This window comes from Sminthopsis crassicaudata, chromosome 2, assembly GCF_048593235.1.
Source record: "Sminthopsis crassicaudata isolate SCR6 chromosome 2, ASM4859323v1, whole genome shotgun sequence".
In the NCBI taxonomy this organism is placed as follows: Eukaryota; Metazoa; Chordata; class Mammalia; order Dasyuromorphia; family Dasyuridae; genus Sminthopsis; species Sminthopsis crassicaudata.
This window is the reverse complement of record NC_133618.1, coordinates 609,701,786-609,725,115: the sequence shown is the minus strand read 5'-3', so window position 1 is coordinate 609,725,115 and position 23,330 is coordinate 609,701,786. Positions and strand designations below refer to the sequence as shown.

The following is a 23,330-nucleotide window of genomic DNA, read 5'->3' as shown; positions in this document are numbered from 1 at the left end:
TAATTTGCATTTTAGTCCATCATCTCCAACAGGAATTGGATAATTTGTTTCACTGTGAGATCTTAGGAATTGTGGTTGGTCACAATGTTGATAAGCTTCCCTAAGATTTTCAATATACATTTGTCTTTATAATATTGTTCATACAAGTCCACCCAGGTTTCTCTGAAACCATCTTCTTCATATATATTATAGTATAATATTTCATCACATTCTTATACCATGACTTGTCCATTCATTTCTCAATTGATGTGTATCCCTCAATTTCCATTTTCTTGCTATTGTAAACAGCTACTATTAAGTACACATTCATCTCTGATCTCTTTTTGGATCAAAGAGTATTTGCTTATAATTTAATAGCTTTTAGAGCATAGTTTTAAACTGTTTTCCAGAAAGGGTGAACCAGTTCATAGCTTCACGAAAAGTGCATTGAAATATCTGTTTTCCCGCTAGCATTTGTCATGCTGTTTTGGGATAACTTTGATGATATGACATAGAATCTTGCAGTTTGTTTTAATTTATATTTCTTTAATTATTAGTGATTTAGAATTTTTTTTTCTTATATAACAACTGATAGTTTGGATTTTGTCCTCTTAAAACTTCCTCTTCATCTCTTTTGACCATTTATCAACTGGAAAATGGTTCTTATTCTTAAAATTTGGATCAGCCTTCCATATATCTTAAAGATATGAACTCTAGCAGGGAAATTGCTTTTGTTCTAATTATATATGAATTGATTTTCTTTTTGTCTAAAACTTTGTGATTTTATAAACATATTAAAAGTATGAATTTGAGTGTCATCCTTACATAGGAGCCATTCTAATCTTATTTGCAATCTAATTTTAGCATTCATGTGGCTGAGGTGAATATCCACTAGGGAATGACTGGTTTTTGGATAAGATTTTCTTCCATTTCTATCACTAGTTTCCTCACACTTTGATTTCCCCACCCATGGAAGGGAAAAGAAGAAGTGGCTTGGTATATTAAAGGAAGTGATTTAGGGTTAAAGGAAGGGAATTACGGTGGATGAATGGGACATTCCCCTTGCCAGTGATATTTGCTGATCTCTAGACTTTTTAAATTTAACATTGAGATGTCATCTAAATTCCTTCTTTAAAAAAAAAACAACAAAACAACAAAGCAACAAAACTTCTCTATTTTTTTTTTGACAAAAACACAGCAAGATGAAGATAATAAAAGAATATAATTGTAGGATTGAGTAAATTGTCCCCAAATCATGTGACAGGCTGGTGGAAAAGTTAGTTGTGATGCTATAGTGATTTGTTAACCACTTCCTTTTAAATGTTCCCACCGTAGTCACATAGGTTCCAAATCATTTAAATTTAACGTCAATTGTCCTATAGTGAAACCTCAGGCTATCTTGGAACCTTGAGAATGAGCCATTCTGTTTAGATGACTTTTTTCTATATAGATATATGAGAACTTTTTATTTTAATAGTTTTTGATTAATAAATCTATGTATTTATCCCTGCTTTGTCATTGTTTTGGAGAAGGGGAGAGGGACCAGATCTATGATTTAAGTGTTTTGGGAAACTCTTTTAAGTTAAGAAATTCCTTTTACACAAGAAGATTGGTACCAGATGTTAGGTTGTTTTAGTCTTTGTGACTCTATTTTGGGATTTTTTTGGTAAAGATATTGGAGTGGCTTGCCATTTCCTTCTCCAATTCATTTTACAGATGAGGAAACTGAGACAAATAGGGTAAAGTGACTTGCTCAGGATCACACAGCTAATAAGTATCTTGAAGTTGGATTTGAACTTATGGAGAGCCTTCCTGGTTCCAAGAGTAATGCTCTATCCTAACTGCCCCAGACCGGTACCTGCTCTATAGCTATGCTTTTAAGGGAGTTTCCTTCAGCAGTGAGCTAAGTCAGCAGTGTCAAACTCAAATTGAAACAAATTGATGCCATAGCACTTTGTCTTAGAAATAGTATCAACTAGCATTATTTATGTTGTATTTTCATTTATTATGTTAAATATTTTCCAATTTCATTTTAACTTTTGACTTCATTTGGAGTTCCGCTGCTGGGAGTTTGGCACCTCTACTATAAATAGAAAAGAGATTTGAATACAGGTCTTGTGATTTATCCTGTTACCATGAACCTCTAATGTTATCATTAATTAGAACTACTTCTCTGTCCTCACCTGCACTCTGGGCTTATTCTATTTCTATATGGCAAATTAAGGAGAAGTTAATTTAGGATTTCAAAAATTTGTCTCCAAGGTATTTTTAGAATATGTCAACATCTTACAACTTCTTTATCAGAAGAAGATACGAAAAATTAAAATTCTTTTTAAAGTGACATTCTCCTTAGAGCTGACTTTGAACCAAATTCTCAGTACACTCAATATTAGCCATTTTATACTTTAAATTATTGTTAAATGGGATAATTCACAAGTATTCCAGTTGAAAATTTTCTTACAGCCAATTTTCTAACAATGAAGTTATCTGCTTAATAACATATAATATGCTGACCTATATAGATTAGCCCACTATAGCATTTGAAGGTGAGGAAATAAAAATATTATCAGCAGTGATTTTGCTTCTTTTTGATGGTCCCCAGAACTGGCAGGAGAACAGCTTTGAGAAACAAGTAAACCTAGAGTTAGCATGGTCTTTTACTGTAAGAGGAGGCGCAAAAGGAATGATCAAAATAATAAGAAATCCATCCATGAATTAGTTTGTATTACATAAACAAGAAGCAAATCTTTAAAGACTCAATGAAAGGCCTCAATAGTCCATGGGGCTCATGGATCCCTGTGAATAAATTGTAGAGGTTCTGTAAACTTGAATGGGGGAAAATACATTTTTATTTTAATTAATTTCCACGTGAAGTGTTGCATTTTCTTTGTTTAAAAAGATTCTTGTTAGAAGGGTTCCATAACCTTCATGAGAATGCCAGACAGACCCAAGACACACAAAAAGGTTAATCCCTGGTGTAGATTATTATTTTCCAGAAAGGAAAGAGAAGAATGCATAGCAGCAATATAAAAGCAAAAGCTAACCTAAACATAACAGCCTGTTTAAATCTTGAGGCCTTCACAAGAAGTTAGAAGCAGAAAAGGAAAGAGTAGAATTATATCCAAAAGCAAAGAAAAATAGATTGTATCCAACTTATCAAGCAAAATGAAATATAATACTACTAAGCAAATATCCTTTTGGGCAGTGGGCATCTTCGTGGTATCTTTCTGAGAAAACTACTGTTGGGAAGGGCAATGGATAAAGTTCTGGGTCTGGAGTCAGGAAGATTCCTCTTTTTGGGTTCAAACATGGCCTCAGACACTTATTAGCGGTGTGACTTTGGGCAAGCCATTTAACCCTGTTTGCTTCAGTTTTCTCATTTGTAAAATGAATTGAAGAACGAAATGGCAAACCACTCCAGTATTCTTGACATGAAAACCTCAAATGGAGTCATAGAGTGTTAGACAAAACTGAAAATGGCTGAACAACAGCAAAATAGTAATTTGTACATAGTTGGAAATGGAGAAAAATAAATGAATGAATAGAAACAATAAATTGTATTAAATAAAATGATAAAACTATAAGACAATATATTAAAACTTATAAAATATAGCCCAAGCAATGCTTAAAAGAAAATGCATGTCTCTGAACATCTATATTCATAAAAGAAATGATCAATGAATTGAGCACAGATTTTTTTAAAAGCTAAAAATTCAATAAACTAAAAAGCAAACACAACCAAACCAAACCAAAGCAAACACAAAAGTATAACCATTTAAAATTAAAGATGAGATAAAAAATTAAAAATAAAGTATTAAATTAATAAGAATTGTTAAAAACAATAGAATAATAATTTAACTTGATTAAAAACAGAAAAAGAAAATTAAATTTGTATAATCAAAATGAGAAAGCAGAATTCACAAAGAATGGAGAGAAAATGAAGAATAATATCCATGCATTATGTTCAATTGTAAAACTACAAAATGGAAAACTAATGAAATAGGTGAATAATTACAAAAACATAAAATACCTATCTTAACAACACAGGAAATAAGAGAATTGAAAGCAACTTCAGAAAGAAAAATCTAGCAAGCCATTAATTCTCCAAAATGGTGGGGGCTGAATAGTAAGGAAGGGGGGACGTCTTGATTCCTTTTGGTATCTGAAAGAGCAAATGAATGAATCTGTTGTTCAGTCATGTCTAACTCTGTTTTCCCATTTATGGTTATTTTTGGCAATGATACTAGAGTAGTTTGCTATTTCCTTCTCCTGATCATTTTACAAATGAGAAAGCTTTGAGGTAAGCAGAGTTGAGTGATTTGACTAGGGTCATATAGCTAATAACTGAAACTAGATTCGAACTTATGAAGATGAGTCTTCCTAATTCTAGCCTGGGCACAACCTAGCTGTCCTGAAGGAATCCGTAGATCTCTCATTAATGAATATTGATTCAAAAATTAAATATTTTCAAAGAGCTTATATTAACATACTCATTTTAATCAATAAAACCACCTAATTGTTTGATAAACACCCCCAAAAAGCCTTTGACAAAACATAGCACTCATATATTTTACTAAAAAGCATAGAAATTAAAGGTTCTTTCTTCAACAGATTAAAAGTTCTCTGTGAAACCAAGAGTTAGCATTATTGGTAATGGAAGAACTTTAGATTTTCCAATAATACTAGAGGGTAAAACAAGAGTATCCCTTATCTTCACTAATATAGCTACTCTACCACAATAAATTTACAAATGGATAAATTATTTTAAAAATCACATTATACAAATTATTAAAAGGACAGTGGCAGTTTTGGGGTATGGATAAAGAAAAAAAAATTCTCCTCAGACATGGGATAGAAAATGATCATGAAAGATAAAAGGATTATCCTCATATAAAATTTAAAGCTTTTGTAAAATAAGAATAATGTCATTAGAATCAAAAGATATGAAAGAAAGAAAATGTTAATAATTTAATTGCATTAAATAAATGATAAAATTCTGACATCCAGTTTTTTGAATCAATACTCATTAATTTCAGAGAGGTCTACAAATTATTTATGCTTGTTACTGTGAGGGTGGAGGAATGCCAGAGAACATGGTTCTTGTCTATGAAGACTGCAGTCAATTTGGAGAGTTGACCATACATTCACAAAACAATCATATAATAGTATAATTCCTTCTGGTCTTAAACTTATCATGTTCAATATGAAAGAATCTAGTTTATGCTGGAGCAGTCAGAGAAAGGCTTCATGAAAGAGGTAGTACTTTAATTAGACCCCAAGACTTGGATACAATATGGATAAAACAGGGCAAGGGAAGGATTGTTATTTAAATTTTTAATATTGATTTATTTTGGTTTGACACAAGACAATTCCCAAAGACTCTTATAAAGCATATAGTCTGTTTACAACTATCAGTTTATCAATTGTTAACAGAAAGAAGGTATGTGTCCTTGAACTTTGATAGCACTGTATTAATATAAACCATTACATTAATTACATTGTATTAATATCAAACCATTCCATGGTCTGAGGTTTGTTGCCATGTCATGTTGACTTTATTTACATTGTTGTTACCATTGTGCATGTTCTTATGACTTGCTTTCTACTGTATCACTTTCTACATGTTTTCCCATTTTCTCTGAATTCTTCATATTCCTTACTGTTTACAAAGCTTAGCAGTGGTTCTCTTAAATTTTCATACTATAATTCATTCTACTTCTTCCCTAACTCTTGGGCATATATATTGTTTCCATCTTTCTTGTTATCACAAATAATGATATTTTTGCATATATTGATCTCTTTTTGCTTTCAATAACTTCTTGCAATAGAAATCCAACACTCAAATGTTTAGATAATTTTAATTGCTTTTCAGAATGGTTAAACCAATTCATAGTTCCATTAGGCATAAATTGACATAGTGACCTCCTAGCTTCCCATCATTTAGCATCATCATGAGCTTAACAGCTTCAGTGAATGATATTTGTGTTGTATTTTATTTCTGATTATTAATGATTTTTCACTATTTTTTTTGTTTTTCAAGTGGTGTATATTTTTACCAATCCCTAACAGATAAGTGCTATCAAAGTTCAAGTACCTATGCCTTCTTTCGGTGAATGACTGATAAATGAAGGTTGCAAACAAATCATATCCTTTGTTTTAGGGCTTTGGGGGAACAGTCTTGTGTCAAAATAAAATATCAATAATAAAAAAAACCACCTTTCCTTGTCCTGTCTGCTTATTCATACTATACCCATATTTTTGGGTCCAAATAAAAGTACTTCTTCCATGAGGCCTCTTCCTGATTGCTCTGATTTAGACTGAATTATTTCATCTTTGGACATTTAGAATTTGGTACTTGTAGCTTCCTGGGTTTAGAACCAGAAGGAACTTCAGAGGTCATGTCATCCAACCCCAATATTATCTTATTCTATGATTATTTTGTGTGTATATGCCAAATCTCCCCAACTAGCAAAGTCTTCAAGGGCGAGGGCCATTCTCCTTGACATTCCTCCACCTTGAAAGTAACTAGCACAATACTGGACACACATGAATAATTCAAAAAAACACTGATTAATTTTTGAATATTTTTGGCTACTTTCTCTTATTCCCTGCAAAGTAAATAATGTGAATCTATCTTGTTCTTTTACAGGAAGCCCCCTGCAAGGGTGTGACATCCTAATTGTCCACAGCCCAGATGCCCAAGAATGGTGTCAGTACTTGGAGAGTCTCTTCCTTTCAAATTGGCAAGTTCGGCACCAGCACACCCTGACTTACGAACTGAAACATGGGGCTGCCATTTCCACTAAAGACCTGACCCTCTTCCTCAACAGTCGATGCATCATTATACTCCTATCAGTTGAATTAGTTCAGAACTTTTATGTACCCAACGTACTCTCCAGCCTTCAGAAAGCTCTGTGCCCTCCCCATAAGGTGTTGAAGCTGTTCTGTGGGGTGCAAGACTCTGAAGATTTCTCAAATTTCTTTAAGGACTGGGCCAGTTGGCAGGAGCTCACTTATGAAGATGAGCCTGAAACCTATGTGGCTGCTGTGAAGAAGGCTTTTTCAGAAGGTAAACTACTTCCTCTTTGGGCTGTGGGAAAGGGAGGAGAGTTTTTCAGAATCCTGAATTCCTTGGGTAATCAGGGACATTCCAGTGTCACCCTGGGCAAATCATTCTCTTACTCCTTTCTGAGGGAGAATTCTCATAGCAATTGACTCAGGGTAAATTATTGACTTCTGTTCCCAGGAAGATGTGACATGTCATCAGATTATTAACAACCAAAGGCTATAATAGAAAAAGAATAAACAATCTCTTTTTTGGTCCTTTTCCTCTTTATCTTCTTGTCTTTCTGTTGCCCCTCTTCCATTTGGCCTTCCTTGTGAGTTAAGAATTCTTTTCACCTCTTGATTTCTTTATCCAGAGGTAATTTTTAAAAACAATAACAACATTGAAAGATATAAGAATATAAGTCCAATACAATGACCAATCATGATGTAGAGGACCAATAATGAAGAACATTACCGACCTCCTGAAAGAGAGGTAGCAGATTTAACATGAAGAAAAAAACCAATTTTTGGACGAGACCAATATGAGAATTTGTTTTGACTATATTTGTTAAAAAGGCTTTTTCTTTTTCTTTCTTATTTTGGAATGGAAGTTAGAGAAGAAGAAAAGGAAAAATAATGTTGCTAGAAGCACAATTTGATTTTGAAAAAAAATTTAGTATCTTAGAAATTTGCTATATTCCACATTAAGGAAGGCAAGAAAAGATGCAAGAAGAATGATCCAGAGCCTTTTAGTAGAGAAGCCATCTCATCAGAGTAAGTAAGTCACTAACTGGTATACCAACATTTAGTGAATAGAATGACCTGAAAGCATATGCAGCTTCCCAAATGTTTCATTCATAGGAGTCACCTGCATTAAATTAACAAATAGCACCAGGTAATCATACCTGCTAAACACAACTCCTGTGGAGCAACATTATTATATTATGAATAACAATGTTAATTTACTTAGTCTGACTTTATTGTGAACTTAAGGATTTTAAGGTGGTACTCTTGTTTTGATAGCCAAGAATACTAATTTAGTAAGTTATAATTTTTTAAAAATTCAAATAATCAGCAATTATTTTCTTTCTGATCCACATCTTATTCTATTAACACCCATTATACATATACCCATATGTATAATCAGGATCAAAATATTCCCACATTGGCTAAAATCCACAATTATTCTGTACCATGAATCCATTCCCTCATTGTCAGGAGGTAGGTGGGTAGAATGCTTCATCTTCAGTCCTCAAATAGTAGGTGGTTATTATGTTGATCAGCATTTTTAGATCAGAAAGGTGTAAATATAATGGGAGGTTTAAATAACCTTTCCAGAGGGAAATAATTTCATTGAGGATAAGCCCTACATATTGGCTATAGACTCACCAGATGTTCAGGAACAAATGGAATTGCAAAAGAATAGGAGGAAAAGGAGGAAAGCAGCTTTATGGTTTCAGTGTGCAGTATTGTAGTTTCATTGTTCTTTTTATTTGTGAATTCCAATTCTGTGTAATCTCTTTGTCAGAGATAACCAAGGCACAATTTCCTTTCAGGCTTCCTTTTTGGGATAGAGAGTTTATTGAATTGACCCCCTCACCAGAAACTTAGGAAAATCCTTGCATAGAATAGCTCAGTATGTTAACACCAAGTCATCTACTTTTATGATTTGTCAAAAAGAAACTTATGAACAAAACCATAGCTGAGGCAGCACAGTATAGTGGAAAAGAACATTAAAATGGCTATCTGGAGACCCAGATCCTAATCCTGTCTTTACTACTGATTTTATGATCTTGCTCAAGGCTGTATGACAGGAGCAACATTATTAAAAATAGCCCTCAGTTTTGAGAATCATGGCATAGTACCCTGTACTTCAGATCACGAGAGACCAATAAGAGCAGCAAAGCAATTTTGTTTTTGCACTAATTTTCTCCTCTTCTTTCTCCTCTTTTTCCTCCTTTTTCCTCCTCCTCCTCCTCCTATCTATCTTTGTCTCTTGTCTCTCAGAGGTTTGTTCTCTGTTACAAGTGTTTTTACTCAGTTGTGTACTACAAAGAACACACTTTAAGAAATGCTGCTCAACAATCATTATTAATCTCCTTTTTCTCCAAAGAATTATGCTGAATGTTTGGGGAGAAAGAAATATAATTAAAGCCCAGCCCCTGTCTTCATGGAGCTCACATTTTACATTTTGCACATTTTACCTGACAAGTAAAAATAAATGATGTTTACAGTCTACATGGTACTTTAAAATTTGCAAAATGTACATTATCTCATCTGACCTTTGACACAACATTACAAAGGGAAAGCATTATAAATAAATACACACATATTTATAGAAATATGTATATATATATATATATATGACATGTGTATATATGTGATTACCCCATTTTACTGATGAGAATTGAGGCTGAAATTGATTACCTAACTTATCCATAGTCACACAGTTAGTAAATGTTGAAGACAGGATTCAAAGTCAATCATCCCTGGAATTATCCAGGTCCAGCAACTTAAATCACTATTCCAAGCTGTTTGTCAGATGCACAAATATTAACTCTATGATACACAGTTATCCCTTCCACATCACAGGAGTTAGGTATATGGCACTGCTACCCCCTCCCCTCTTATATGGAAAATCCAAGTAAAATTTTCAGTACCCCTCACACCTGAGAATCTTCAATCTTTTCTTTTATATTATAGTTCCTTACTGTAAAATTGGGACTAAATATTTGTCATAGATTCTGTCATCTGCTGGCTTTTGTGTGACATCTATGGCTTCTGCAAAACTCCCCCCAAATTCCCATTTAATTTGTTATGCCAATTCATGATATATTGAATTGAGCAATAGTTTTGTCAAAATTCTATCACCCAAATTCCATGTTGGAAGATTCCTTTGGCAGTTGAGTGAAGAATGGTTTAGAAGGGGGATAAGGCTGTAAGGAGGGGAGACAACTCTTTACGAGGCTGTTTTCGCATTCCATATGGATATGGAAATAAAGGTTGTGTTCACCTTTACAGGAAGTTTTTAGATATTTGCTAGATAGCCATTTGTTGGTTATGTTTTTGAAAGATTCTTAAGTCCAGTACCAGTTGGACTAAATATCCTCTGAGATTTCTTGCATCTTTTCTATTCCATGATCTTGTAATCCACTTTATCTGGGTGGTCATTACCATCTCCACCTTGCTCATTCATCTGAAGAATAGCAGTTGGCAGCTTGATACCACATTTCTGAAAAGTTGCCAATCTCTAGTCAAACATAATCTTGGTTAATTTTTCATGCAAGTAAGAACTTATCATTGTCATCCAATTTGTGACAGTGTTTAAGTACAGCTTGTGTTTAATATAAATCGTTTCTTACTGGTTTGCTCTCAATTGGTCATTGCTTTAAAGAAAGAAGTAATGTAGTTAAAATTAAAATCCTTGATGGATTTTTTGACCCACATTTTAAAAAGTCAGACCTATATCATATATGCCAAGTTAAACTAAAAATACATAATTGCTGTAATTACTTTTGAAAAATAAATGTCTCAGTTGTATCTCAGTATTTGGAAAATAACCTAAAGTTATAGAAGAGATCACTTAAGAATGAAAACAAATTGCTATTTCTCTGTTTATTCTCCAAAATCTTTTAGATGTGAAATTTGTAAATTCCTGACTTCTCGGTTCTTTTGCATCTTCCTGTAAGAGTCAAAAATAATTAATGAGGTAGTTAGTTGGCACAGTGGAGAGCTCACTGGACTGGACTGGCATTAGGAAAAGTTCACTTCAAATCCAGCTTCAGATGCACTAGATGTGTGACTGGCAAGCTGTTTAATTTTGACTATTTCATTTTCCTCATCTGTAAAGTGGATATAATAGCAATACCCACTTCCTGGAGTTGTAGTGGTGGTGGTGGTGTGTGTGGGTGTGTGTGTGTGTGTGTGTGTGTGTGTGTGTGTGTGTGTGTGTGTGTAGGGGAAAAAAGGGAAAATTCTTGTGAAGCTCTTTGTAAAACAAGCACTATATAAATGTTGATTATTAAAGATAGCATTATGACTTGGTGGTTCAGTGGATACACATTGGGGCCCTCTCTCACTATTCATGTGATATTGGGCAAATCATTTTTCATTCTTCCCTATTTTTCAAGAGAGGAGAGCAGGAGAGAAAGCATAGGAACAAGATGAGTTTGCTAAAAGTCTCTTCAGTCTAAGGAAGGCTATTGTGGTAGTTAACTAAGACACCTGAAATTTAAAGTGACTTGCCCAAGATTATATTGTTTGTATGTGCTGTAGGTGGGATTTGGACTAGGATTTTTCCTAATTTTGAGATCAGCCCTCTCCCCATCATTCTCATACTCTCTCCTCCTCTCTCCATCTCTCTTGTGTACTCCCTCTCTCCCTCCTCCCCTTCTCTCTGTCTCTCTCTGTCTCTATCTCTCTTGTAGCCAATCAGGCACGAAGTCAGGAAGTTCAAATTCAAAACTCAAACACCAGCTGTGTGATGCTGGACAAGTTACTTCCCCATTTGCCTCAGTTTCCTCATCTGTAAAATGAGCTGGAGAAGGCAATGACAAAGTACTTTTAGTATCTTTGCCAAGAAAAACTCAAAAAAGGGGTCACAAGGAATCAGACATAACTAAAAACAACTAACCAACAAACCAAATTATACCTATTTTAAAAGATAATTTCAAGTGAATCTAACTTTGCCCTCAATGGGAAAAGCAAATGTGAAGAACACAGGATTTGAAATCTTAGAACCTATAGAATAAAGAGTAAGTCCAGTAAGACTGGATTCAAATCCTACCTTTGACACTTCCTAACTCTGTGGCTCATTTAATCCCTTGGAGATTCACTTAATTTGTAAAATGAGAGATTTGGACTCAATGACTTCAAAGGTCCCTTCTTCTTCTATATCTATAATCCTATTATGGCATATTAGTAGTAGGAAGAGGAAAGGATAATAGATTTCATTCATTGATTGATGATGGTGAAGAGAAAGGGAAGAAAGAGTAAATTTAAGCCAAAATTTTAAATGACAGCATTGAATGGTGCCATACACCTTCCCATCATGGCACACCTCCACTGAAACAGCCTTACTTCCTTGCTGTTTCTGGCTCCAAAATAATCCTATTGAGAGAGATAGAAGACAATTGGATGAGGAATGAGACAGTGGTGGAGTTGATTAAAGAATTAAAATGATGAATAATTAAAATGATGAATAATTAGGTAATTAACTAAGTGACTTTTAAAAATAATAGCTTTATATTTTTCCAAATAGATGCAAAGAGAATTTTCAACATTCATCTTTGCAAAACTTTGTGTTTCAATTTTTTTCTTGCTTTCCCCCCTCCCTTCCTCTTTCCCCTCCCCTAGACAGCAATGAATCAAATACAGATTAAACATGCAATTCTTCTCAATATATTTCTTCTGTATTCGTCATGCTGCACAAGAAAAATCAGACCAGAAGGGAAAGAAAAAAAAATGAGAAACAAATAATAAAAAGGTGCAAATACCATGTTTTGATCCACATTCAGTCTCCATAGTTCTCTCTCTAGATATGGATGGCACTTTCCATGCCAAGTCTATTGGAATTGTCTTGAATCATCTTTTTGTTGAAAAAAGCCCAAATTATCCCAACTGATCATCATAATCATGTGTGCAGTATTCTCTTGGCTCTACTCATTTCATTTAGCATCAGTTCATGCAAATTTCTCCAGGTTTTTCTGAAATCATCCTGTTCTTTTTTCTTATAGAACAACAATATTCCATTGTATTCATAATACCATAACTTATTCAGCCATTTCCCAACTGAGAAGCATCCACTCAATTTCCTATACTTGGCCATCACAAAAATGATTACTATAAACATTTTTGCACATATGGGTCCTTTTCCCTTTTTTATGATTACTTTGGGATACAGATCTAGTCTCTACTGCTGGATCAAAGGGTATGCACATTTTGATAGCACTTTGGACATAGTTCCAGATTGCTCTCCAGAATGGTTGGATCACAGTTCTACCAACAATGCACCAGTGTCCCAGTTTTCCCACATTCACTCCAACATTTATCATTATCTTTTCCTGTCATCTTGTGACTTTTGGTTTTGAGGGTTTTGTTGCATTAATGTTAGAAAAAAAAAGTTGTTGCCATTCTCCAATTGATGGGCATCCATTCAGTTTCCAGTTCCTTGCCACTACAAAAAGGGCTGCCACAAACATTTTTGCTCATGTGAATCCCTTTCTCTTCCTTAATATCTTTGGGATATAAGCTCAGTAAAAACTCTGCTGGGCCAAAGGGTATTAACAGTTTGATAACTTTTTGAGCTAAGTTCCAAATTGCTCTCTGGAATGTTTGGATCACAGTTCCACCAACAATGCATCAGTGTCCCAGTTTTCCCACATCCCCTCCAACATTCGTCATTATCTTTTCCTGTCATTCTCGCCAATCTGACAGGTGTATAGTGGTGTCTCAGAGTTGTCTTAATTTGCATTTCTTTGATCAAGAGTGATTTAGAGACCTTTTTATATGACTAGAAATAGTTTCAATTTCTTCATCTGAAAATTGTTCACATCCTTTGACTATTTGTCAATTAGAGAATGGCTGAATAAATTATGGTATGGAATATTATTGTTCTGTAAGAAATGCCCAACAGGAAGAATACAGAGAGGCTTGGAGAGACTTACATCAACTGATGCTGAGTGAAAAGAGCAGAACCAGGAGATCATTATACACTTCAATAAGATTATACAATAATGAATTCTGATGGAAGTGGCTTTTTTCAACAATGAGATGATTCAAACCAGTTCCACTTGTTCAGTGATGAAGAGAGTCATCTACACCGAGAGAGGACTATGGAACTGAGTGTGGCCCACAACATAGCATTTTCACTTTCTCTATTGTTGTTTGCTTGCATTATTGCTTTCAGGTTTTTTCCCCTTCTTGATTAGATTTTTCTTTTGTAGCAAGATAACTATAAATATGTATACATATATTGGATTTGACATGTATTTTAATATATTTAATATGTATTGGACTACCTGCCATCTAAGGGAGGGACTGGGGAAAAGGGAGGGAAAAATTGGAACAGAAGGTTTTGCAAAGGTCATTGTTGAAAAATTACCCATGCATATGTTTTGTAAACAAAAAGCTTTAATAATAAAAAAAAAGTTGTAAATTTTGGTCCCTGTGGGTATCATAGTTCTTGGTGCTTGCAAATCTCACTTAAAATTTCACTATTGACTTAGCATAGTAGGATACATCTCTTCCCTCCACCTTTGGCATGGTCTAACCACTCAATAGTAAAAAACTATCAGAGCTACTTGCTTGCTGAAGCTTCATATATTCCCATCTGTGCTTCTCCTTTTTTGTAGCATACAAATTTGTAGTAACAACTGACCTTAACACAGGGCTTTAAAATTTGCCAGTTATTTTTTTACAAAGATAATTGTATTTGAACTTCATAATAATTTTTATCCCGGGGAAACTGAGGCTTGGAGAGGTTTAAATTATGGTCACATAGCTATGGTCACATGTAGCATTATGGTCACATAAATATTAAGAGGCAGGATTTAAACCCTCTGATTTCAAGTCCAGAGTACTTTTCATACTTTCATGTCACCTTTCTCAGAACTTTAATTTAATCAAACAGTGGGATTCAGAGTTATGGCTTGTACTCAATAGTTCTGTAACAATTCAGGAGTGATGTTGGAATGAGATACATTAACCTAATTTACTGATTACTAAATGTCTGGCAGGGGGTCTTGTTTGTGCTTCTGCACTGATTTATTTTGCTCTCTTTGGCAAGGAATGTCTAGTCTCTTCATAACTCAGTTTTTCCTCCAGTAAGTGGGGGAGGAGTCCCGATTTTTCACTGTGTCTACCTTTGATGGGGCTGTTAAAAGGAACCATGACTTCCTCAAAGTTCAGCTCAGATCTGGACATGAAGCCCTTCCTGACCTCCCTCCCTCCCCACTTGGTTCCAAATGTTAGCGTAATTATTCCATATTTACTTAATCTGTATATGTGTTTTCTCCCCCAAAGTAGATGGTTAACTCCTTGAAGGCAGGAACTCTTATTTTTGTCTTTTGCGTTTGTCTATCTTGCTTTAGTTTTGTACCTAGCCAGTCGTAAATGTTTGTCAGATTGCATTGTATTGCTTAATATCTCAGAGGGTATGTTTTCATTTTATTCTTTCTTTTTGTAAAAGTAGAAAATAGAAAAAATTCATGGTCATAGAATAATAGATTTAGAACTGGATTTTAGAATAAAAGGCATCTGGTTCAGCTTCCTTGTTTTACAGATAAGAATAACTGGAGCCCAGGAAGCAAATGGAATTGTTGCACATGTGCCTTTTCTGAAACTTTAATGCTTTTATAGCTTCAAAAGCTTAGAAGGAAGCTGGGAGGAAGGGTAAAGGAGGATGAAGAGCAGGGCTACTATTTAGGCTACTATTTAATGAAGGAAAGAAATTGTAAAGATCATGATCTATGACCAAAAAAATAAACAATATAAGATCCATACAACAAATAAGCATGCTCTGGATTGCCAAGAGCCATTGAAGGGCCAAAGTGACTTGAGCATCCTCAGGTAATACATTAGGACAGAGTATACAGGGAAGCTAGTTGCAGAGAGAGTGAACACTCACTCCAAAGTACATAGCCACTCATTCTCTCCTGAAGGAGTAATTCTAGTGGATTAAGGAGGGGATGGAATTGCTTTCAAATGCTGTCTAGGAGCATGTGTTACCAGGGGCCAGCTTCACTTTATCCTCTAGGGCTGCATGAGGTGACAATGAATAATGACCACTTCGTATGTTAGTGATGATCTGGGGTCCGGACCTGCACTATATTCTAAAAATACAGTGCAGCAGAATTGGTTTGGTTCTGATGTACACTGCTGCTGCTGCTCTGTTGGATCTGCTTGCATTTCTTTCCTCCAGGTAGCTGCAGGACTGAGGACCTGGTTTTTTTAAAAGACTTAATATTCCATCAGGCCCTTCTGAGGTCACCCAGGAAGCTGTTTCCCAATACCAAAAATCTAGCCCCAGTTAAGGATGTATTAAGAGGGAAGCTGTGTGTACAAGAGGAACATTAAAGGTACCTCTGACCAAACCCTGTTTTATTCAGTTCTGGGTACATATATTTTAGGAAGAGTGTTTAAAAACCAACCAAAAAAGACAACCAAGATGAGGGGGGTGGAAAGGAAGGGACTGTGGTACTTTGAAGATCAGTGGAGGACAGAAATGGTTTTGGAGAAGATATTTAAATTCAATACACTGAAGTTGAATTTTTCTGGGCAGAAATGATGTGTGTGTGTGTGTGTGTGTGTGTATCTCAGTAGTTTTCCAGCCAATGTTTTTTTTTTTTTATTTTCAAAGCATAAGCATGGATAATTTTTCACCATTGACCCTTGCAAAATCTTAAGATCCAATTTTTCCTCTCCTTTCTCCTTCCCCCTCCTCCCTTAGATGGCAAGTGATCCAATATATGTTAAACATGATAAAAATATATGTTAAATCCAACATATGCATACATATTTCTACAGTTATCTTCCAGCACTTTTTTTGTTATTGTTCAGTCATTTCTGACTTTTTGGGGTACCATTTGGTTTTTTGGCAGATGTCCTAGAGTTGTTTGCTGTTTTCTTCTCCAACTCATTTACAGATGAGAAAACTTGAGGAAAACAGAGTGACAGACTTAGCGAGGATCACATAGCTACTAAGTAGCTGAGGCCAAATTTGAACTCAGGAAGGTGACTCTTTCTGATCCCAGTCCAGAGCTCTATTTATTAGCCATACTGCCTTGAAACATACTAAGCTCCTAGTTGTCATTATTGTTAAGCACATAGTAATAAGCACTTAATAAATGCTGTTGTCATTGTAATTAAGCACTAAACATGAGATACTGGATCAGTTTTTTGGGGGGCGTGGATTTACAAAGGCAAAACAAAAATAATCCCTATCTTCAAATAATTTGTGTGTACTGGGGGTGTGGGGGCTTTTGAGGGATTTGGTTCAGAGCCTAGTCCAGGGCCTGACATATAGTAGATACTCAATAAATATTTGGTAAATTGAATCAAAGTGACATATACACAAATAAGCAAAGACAATATCATTGGAAGAGGAGAGAACTGTAGACCTTGGTGGAATCAGGGATGGCTCTAGAGGATCCTGATAGGTGCAGATGAGGAAGCAGCACATGGCTGACTTGGGAGAGGTCTGTGTCGGCCTGTGTCAGTGTGGGGGATGGACTATCTGGTTTGGGGATCTTTTGATGAATCACTTTGACTGGAATGTAGAGAGTGGGAAGGGAATCTGTATGAAAGCAGATTCTGTAAAGGAAGATGAAAGTCACACTGAGCAGTAGTGTGCTTTGAAATACTCAAGTTAATATTTAATAAGTAGAGGACAAGATCTTTGTTCTCACTCTTTTGGACTTGGAGAACATTTTAAAACAAGGAAGTGAAAAACCCCAGGTGGAACATATTTCCTTTTTTGGATAAGGCTTTTTCTTTGTTGCAAATGTTACTGAAATGTAAAAATAACTTCTCCCCTGTGTGTGAAAAAGAAACAGAGAAAGAGAGAGACTTAGAGACAGAGAGACAGAGATAGAGAGACAGAGACAAACAGGGACAGGGAGAAAGAGAAAGAGACAGAGGGAGAGATGAGGCCACGGTTGTGCCTTGAGTGTCCACCTAAATCTACATGGACCAAAATCTCCCTGTAATTAGATTGGTTTTCCAGTCTTTCCTTTATCTAATGCTTTATTCTCTCTGCATCCTCTTCGGTCACAGGATAGTTAGAACAGGACACAACAACAGTAATGCAGGAGGGGTCTGGGTAAGATTGTGACTAGGTAAATTCCCTCCTCTTCCCCCAACTCCATTCTTGTTGCTTAGTATCCTACTTCCAAGCACTCAAATGAGAGAAAAGGATGTGATATTTAAAAGAGAAATGATTCCCTAAAATAAACCAACATAAGGATGTTTAAAAAGAGAAATGACAACCCTATATGAGGGCAGTTTTTTAAGATATAAAATTTTCTTTTTTTGCCGAGGCAATTAGGTTAAGTGACTTTCAGGGTCACTCAGCCAGGAAGTATGAAGTGTCTGAGATCAGATTTGAACTCAGATCCTCCTGACTTCAGGGTTGGTGCTCTATCCCCTATGCCATCTAGCTGTCTTCAAGATATAAATTTTAGACCTGGAAAGGAGGATGTTTTTAAAAAGAAGTGACTTTATCTAAAGCCAAATTTTTTTAAAAATTAGAATTTTCAACTTGGAAAGAACCTTAGAGAATCTTCCACTTTTAATGCGCTCATCTTACAGATGGGGAAACTAATGAGAAGTTGGCTTTCTCAAGGTCATGCATCTAGCAAATGATACAGTTGGAAAAAAGATAGACCTCTTCTTGCTGGTGATGTTTCGGAAGAAATCCTTTTATCAAGTGTAGTGAGAGATTGCTAGACTAGTTACTAGAAAGACTGGGATTTTAGTTTACTTGTTACTTAATTTATGCTGGTTCTCAATTTTCTTATCTGTAAAAGAAGAGGGTTGGACGGAAGTAGGAAGGGAGGAGAGAAATGGAGATGGGAGGAAGAAAAGTGGTTATGGAGAAACTGAGGCTGCCCAGAGTTAATTGGGCTAGAGTAATCTGGGCAGCAGGACATCATTTTTTCCCTTCTAATTTGCTGCTAAATGTTTGTCTAGTACTCAGAGGAGCTATCTTGCCTTCTCCCCCCTTCTTCCCTGCCCTGGTGCTGTCAGCTATCACAAGGTAGCTCTCTCAGATTATTAGCATGGAACAACTTGCCTCAGCGTCACAGACTGGCAGCAGCTTTAATAGCCACATCTGGAAGAGTGGGGTAGTCAGAACCCTACAGCAAAGGGGAAGTTATTGTTTCTCTGGTGTGATGGGCTGCGGATGGTAAGTGGCTTCTGACTTGCACAGCTTTATTCTTTGGTCAAGGTTTGGGGGTGCATTGGGACTCATCTGTCTAAGCTGTTCCTCCACTCTTACTATTCCACTTCAAATGGACAGTCTTTCTTAAGGTGCCTCTTGAATCAGGTAAGAAGATACTTTCTGGCCATTCTAGGGAGTGTGGGAGGGTGTTGAAATCTTTCACTTCATCAGAGAAAGTCATGCAAGAGTCAGTTGACTTTTCCCTAGGATTATCTATCTAGAGGCAGAAAGGGGGGGGGGAGCTGGTTAGGTTTTTCTTGGCTATAGAACCTTACGACAGGTAACAGAGAATAATGGTGGGGATCGCTTTTAATTTCTTCATCCTGCAGGTCACAGGTGCCTCCTACTGATTTTCCGTAGCCTAGTGAGCAGTGAGGGGTGATGAACTTAAGACACTGCTTCAAAATCAGAGGCAAAGTCCTGCTCCTCTTGTGTTGTGTAGGCTTCCTGTGGTTCAGTAGAGAGGGTTTTGCTATTAGATGTGGTAAAAAGGAAGCAAAGGCAACAGAAGCTTCTCACCATTTTGAAATTCTTAAATTTGTGCCACCTCTTTTTAAATTTAGAGAAAAGGTCAGACTACATTAAATAATAATAATAATAATAATAATGATTTAAGAAATGCTTGTTTATGTGGAACCTTAAAGCGCATGATGCACTTTACACCTATTTGCTGTTGGGCAAGATAGCTTAATGATTATTTTTCATTTATTTAGAACAGTATTTTTTCTAATTATGTGAAAAGATAATTTTTGATAATCATTTTAAATGGAATTTTGAGTACCATATTTTCTCCTTCCCTCTCCTCTCTGTTCCCTAACATGGCAAGTAATTTATGGGTTATGTGTGTACAAAGTGATTATTTTTAGATGAGGAAATAAAAAAACCACTAACTTTTTTTTTTTTTAAACAAGAAAACTGAGGAAAAGAATAGTCAAACCCCAAGGCATTCTAACATCAAGGTTAGCGTTATGATGTCTCCAAAATGAATGGAGACATTAGACTTAGGATACATATTAGTTAATTTGTCTCTCTATTGTTTATGTTTTCCATCTTGCTTCTCTCCAGATTGCTACTTCTGTAGAACAGAATTTGACGGCTGAAATGGACTTAAGAAATTTTCTAGTCCAATCTGACTCTATTTCTGGTTATTATTTTAATGCCCTTTCCACCATAGATGAAAACTTGACAATTAAAAAAAATCTTTCAAGAGAAAAATTGGGGGATATGATAGTGGCTAAAATATTATAATTGGCATTTATGTACATAACGTATTGAAATTATTTATGCATTGATTCCTAATGACTTAAGACATTCTTTCCTCTCTGAGGTCCATTACAATCCCCAAGGTCATTCTCTTTCTTCTAACTCTTAACTTCTGATATTTCTCTTTCTTTGTTGTTGTTCAGTGTGTCTGACTCTTCTTGACCCTGTGGATCATATCATACCAGTACTGTATTTAGGGTTTTCTCAACAAAGAAACAAGAGTGGTTTGCCATTTCCTTCTCCAGTATCAATAGTCCTTCTCCTATCTCTTTATGTTTCTGTTTTTTAATCCTTCTTTGGAGTTTCCTCTTCTCTCTTTTGTCCTTTGCCCTTGCACTACTATATTCCCAGGCGCTGGTTATAAAAAAGGAAGATAAAAAAGGGTTTTAACTAATTTACAACTTCTATCTCCTGTGTATATATCTATGATTTTTTAGCTTTCAGCTTTCTTGCACCAATGTAGTTTGAGATGCCCACTAACTGATCCTATGACAGTATTAAACTTGTTTGTTTTGGGGGAAGAAAGGTAAACCTTAAAACTTGTAAGTAGGGGAGAAGGAAAGAGGGCCTATCTATTCCATTGACCTTGTTTATTGTTCAATTATCTGTCTATTCCATTGTCCCTGCCACACCTGAGCTTTAACTTAGAGAAAATAAATAAATGGGTGAAGGGATTGGTTCTGCCAGTATGAAATGAGGGAAGGGGAAGAGACCCTAAAGTGTTTCTTGTGAGTGTCTTGTTTGTCACCTAGTTTGGGTTAATTCCATTAAAGAAAGAAAACTCTTTAGGACTACTTTTATTGTCTAAAAGAATGTAACTAGTCGTCAAGATGGGTTTTAATAACCCAAATGTGATGGATTTTAGTCACTGTGGCTTACCTAGGAATGTTTCTACAATTCACAAATAAAATGTCTGCAATATATACCTACTTTTCTCAGTGCCATAAGATAGCTTCAACAAATCCTTTTGATAGCATGTGTCTTATTAAATCACTTGTCTTTTGCAATAGAATCACAAGATTTTAATAAATTGAAGAATAATGCTCTGTTTATGATTATCAACTCAGGTTCAGTCTTTGAGTGTGAAGCATGCTATAGTATTATGTATTCACATACCAAAATTACTCTTTCACTTAAATATAGTTCATGGGGCAGCTAACTGGCACAATGGATAAAGCACCAGCCCTGGAGTCCTGGGCTCGGACACATATCATCTAGCTGTGTGACCCTGGAAAAATCTGTTAACTCCAATTGCCTCAGCAAAAAGAAGTAGCTCATAATCTCTATAAAGCAGTGATTCTCAAAGTGTGGTCTAGAGAATCCTGGGAGGCCTCTGAAACCCTTTCAGAGGATCTACAAATTCAAAATTAGCTTTTATTTTTAATATAATAAATATAATCCAATTAAACAAAAACTCTTTAGAGTTTTTCTCTCAATGATTTTTAAGACACATTGCTTTATGAATCATGTTGGCAGAGAAAAATCAGAGTAAAAAGGAAAACATGGGAGAGATTAAAAAAAAAAAAAAAAGGGAAAAAAAAACCTGAACATAGCATGTCTTGATTTACATTCGGTCTCCTTAGTTCTTTTTCTGGACGCATTTTCTGTCCAAAATCTATTGGGATTGTTTTGAATCACTGAATCACTGAGAAAAGAACCAAGTCTTTCATCGCGCATTCTTGCTGTTACTGTATACAATGTATTCCTGGTTCTGTTTGTTTCACTCAGCATCAGTTCATATAAATCTTTCCAGCCCTTTCTAAAACCAGCTTGTTCTTCATTTTTTTTATAGAACAATAATATTCCATTACCTTCATGTACTACAGCTTGTTCAGCTATTCCCCAGGGCATCTACTTAATTTCCTATTCTTTGCAAAGAAAGAGCTGCAATAAATACTTTTGTACATGTGGGTTCTTTTCCCTCCTTTCTGATTTCCCTGGGATACAGACCCAGTAATGGCACTGCTGGGTCAAAAGGTATGCACAATTTTTTTAATCCTTTCCCCAATAATTTTTAATAGTATAAAGATACTGAGAACAAATATTTGAGATCCAGTAATATAAAGTACATATGCATTCCCTGATATGACAGGGCAGAAATGCATGACTGAGCAGTTTGACTAATTTTCCTATGATTATGTTTTGATAGGCCTTCAATTTAGTTTCCACTAGACATTCACATGACAGACTATCTGAAATGATCCAGGAAACAAGATGATGTAGAGTATAAATGACGCTTTATCTGCTCATTGGAGAAAATTTTGAAACCACAGAAGACTGATTGTGTGGGTCTCTGAGCAAGAAGGTTCTTAATTTAGATGGTTTAGTAAAATTGGGAAGTGGAAAGAGAGAGATGTTGCCTAAAATATTAGGGAAATGAGCATAAAAATGAACTTAACACTTTGCTATAAATGCCTTCTTATGAGGGATAGCATTCGTTCAAGATATATTTTTCTCTGCTATATGCATAGTGATGAATAAATTAACAAGATAGGTTAGATTACTATTCCTTTACGTTCTTTCAGAGAGTCCCACATTAGGTATCTGTTGGTAGAAAGAACTAAACTTGGGGCAGCTAGGTGGTGCAGTGGATAGAGCACCAGCCCTGAATTCAGGAGGACCCAAGTTCAAATCTGGTCTCAGACACTTAACACTTCCTAGTTGTGTGACCCTGGGCAACTCACTTAACCCCAGCCTCAAAAAAAAAAAAAAAAAGAAAAAGAAAGAACTAAACTTATATTAGTCTCTATAGTTTGTTTATTTGTTTTTTGTTTTGTTTTTGCTGAGGGAATTGGGGTTAAGTGACTTGCCCAGGGTCACACAGCTAGGAAGTGTTACGTGTCTGAGGTCAAATTTGAACTCAGGTCCTCCTGACTTCAGGGCTGGCGCTCTATCCACTGTGCCACTTTGCTGCCCCCAGTCTCTACTGTTTTAACAATTTTGTGGATCATGTGGTCATCCTCCAGATTCATTCAAGTACAATTAGATCTTTAAAACAAAAATCAGATTTGGGAAAAAATGGGGAAGGGAGTTTGGAGAAAGAGGATGGAAAGAGGAAAAAACTCTTCCTCATGTGATTAGAGGTTTTTTTCCTTCATTT

At 35.6% G+C, this 23,330-nt stretch overlaps 1 protein-coding gene across 3 annotated transcripts in view; it reads left to right on the top strand.

Annotated features, from left to right (window-relative positions):
- The window catches only part of PIK3AP1 (phosphoinositide-3-kinase adaptor protein 1), a 135,824-nt gene that overhangs the window by 6,733 nt on the left and 105,761 nt on the right, over nt 1-23,330 (top strand). For all 3 annotated transcript variants that reach the window (XM_074295956.1, XM_074295958.1, XM_074295957.1), the window contains exon 2: nt 6,629-7,048. In XM_074295956.1, the coding sequence (XP_074152057.1) occupies nt 6,629-7,048 (420 nt within the window). The remainder of the gene's footprint in view (nt 1-6,628; nt 7,049-23,330) is intronic.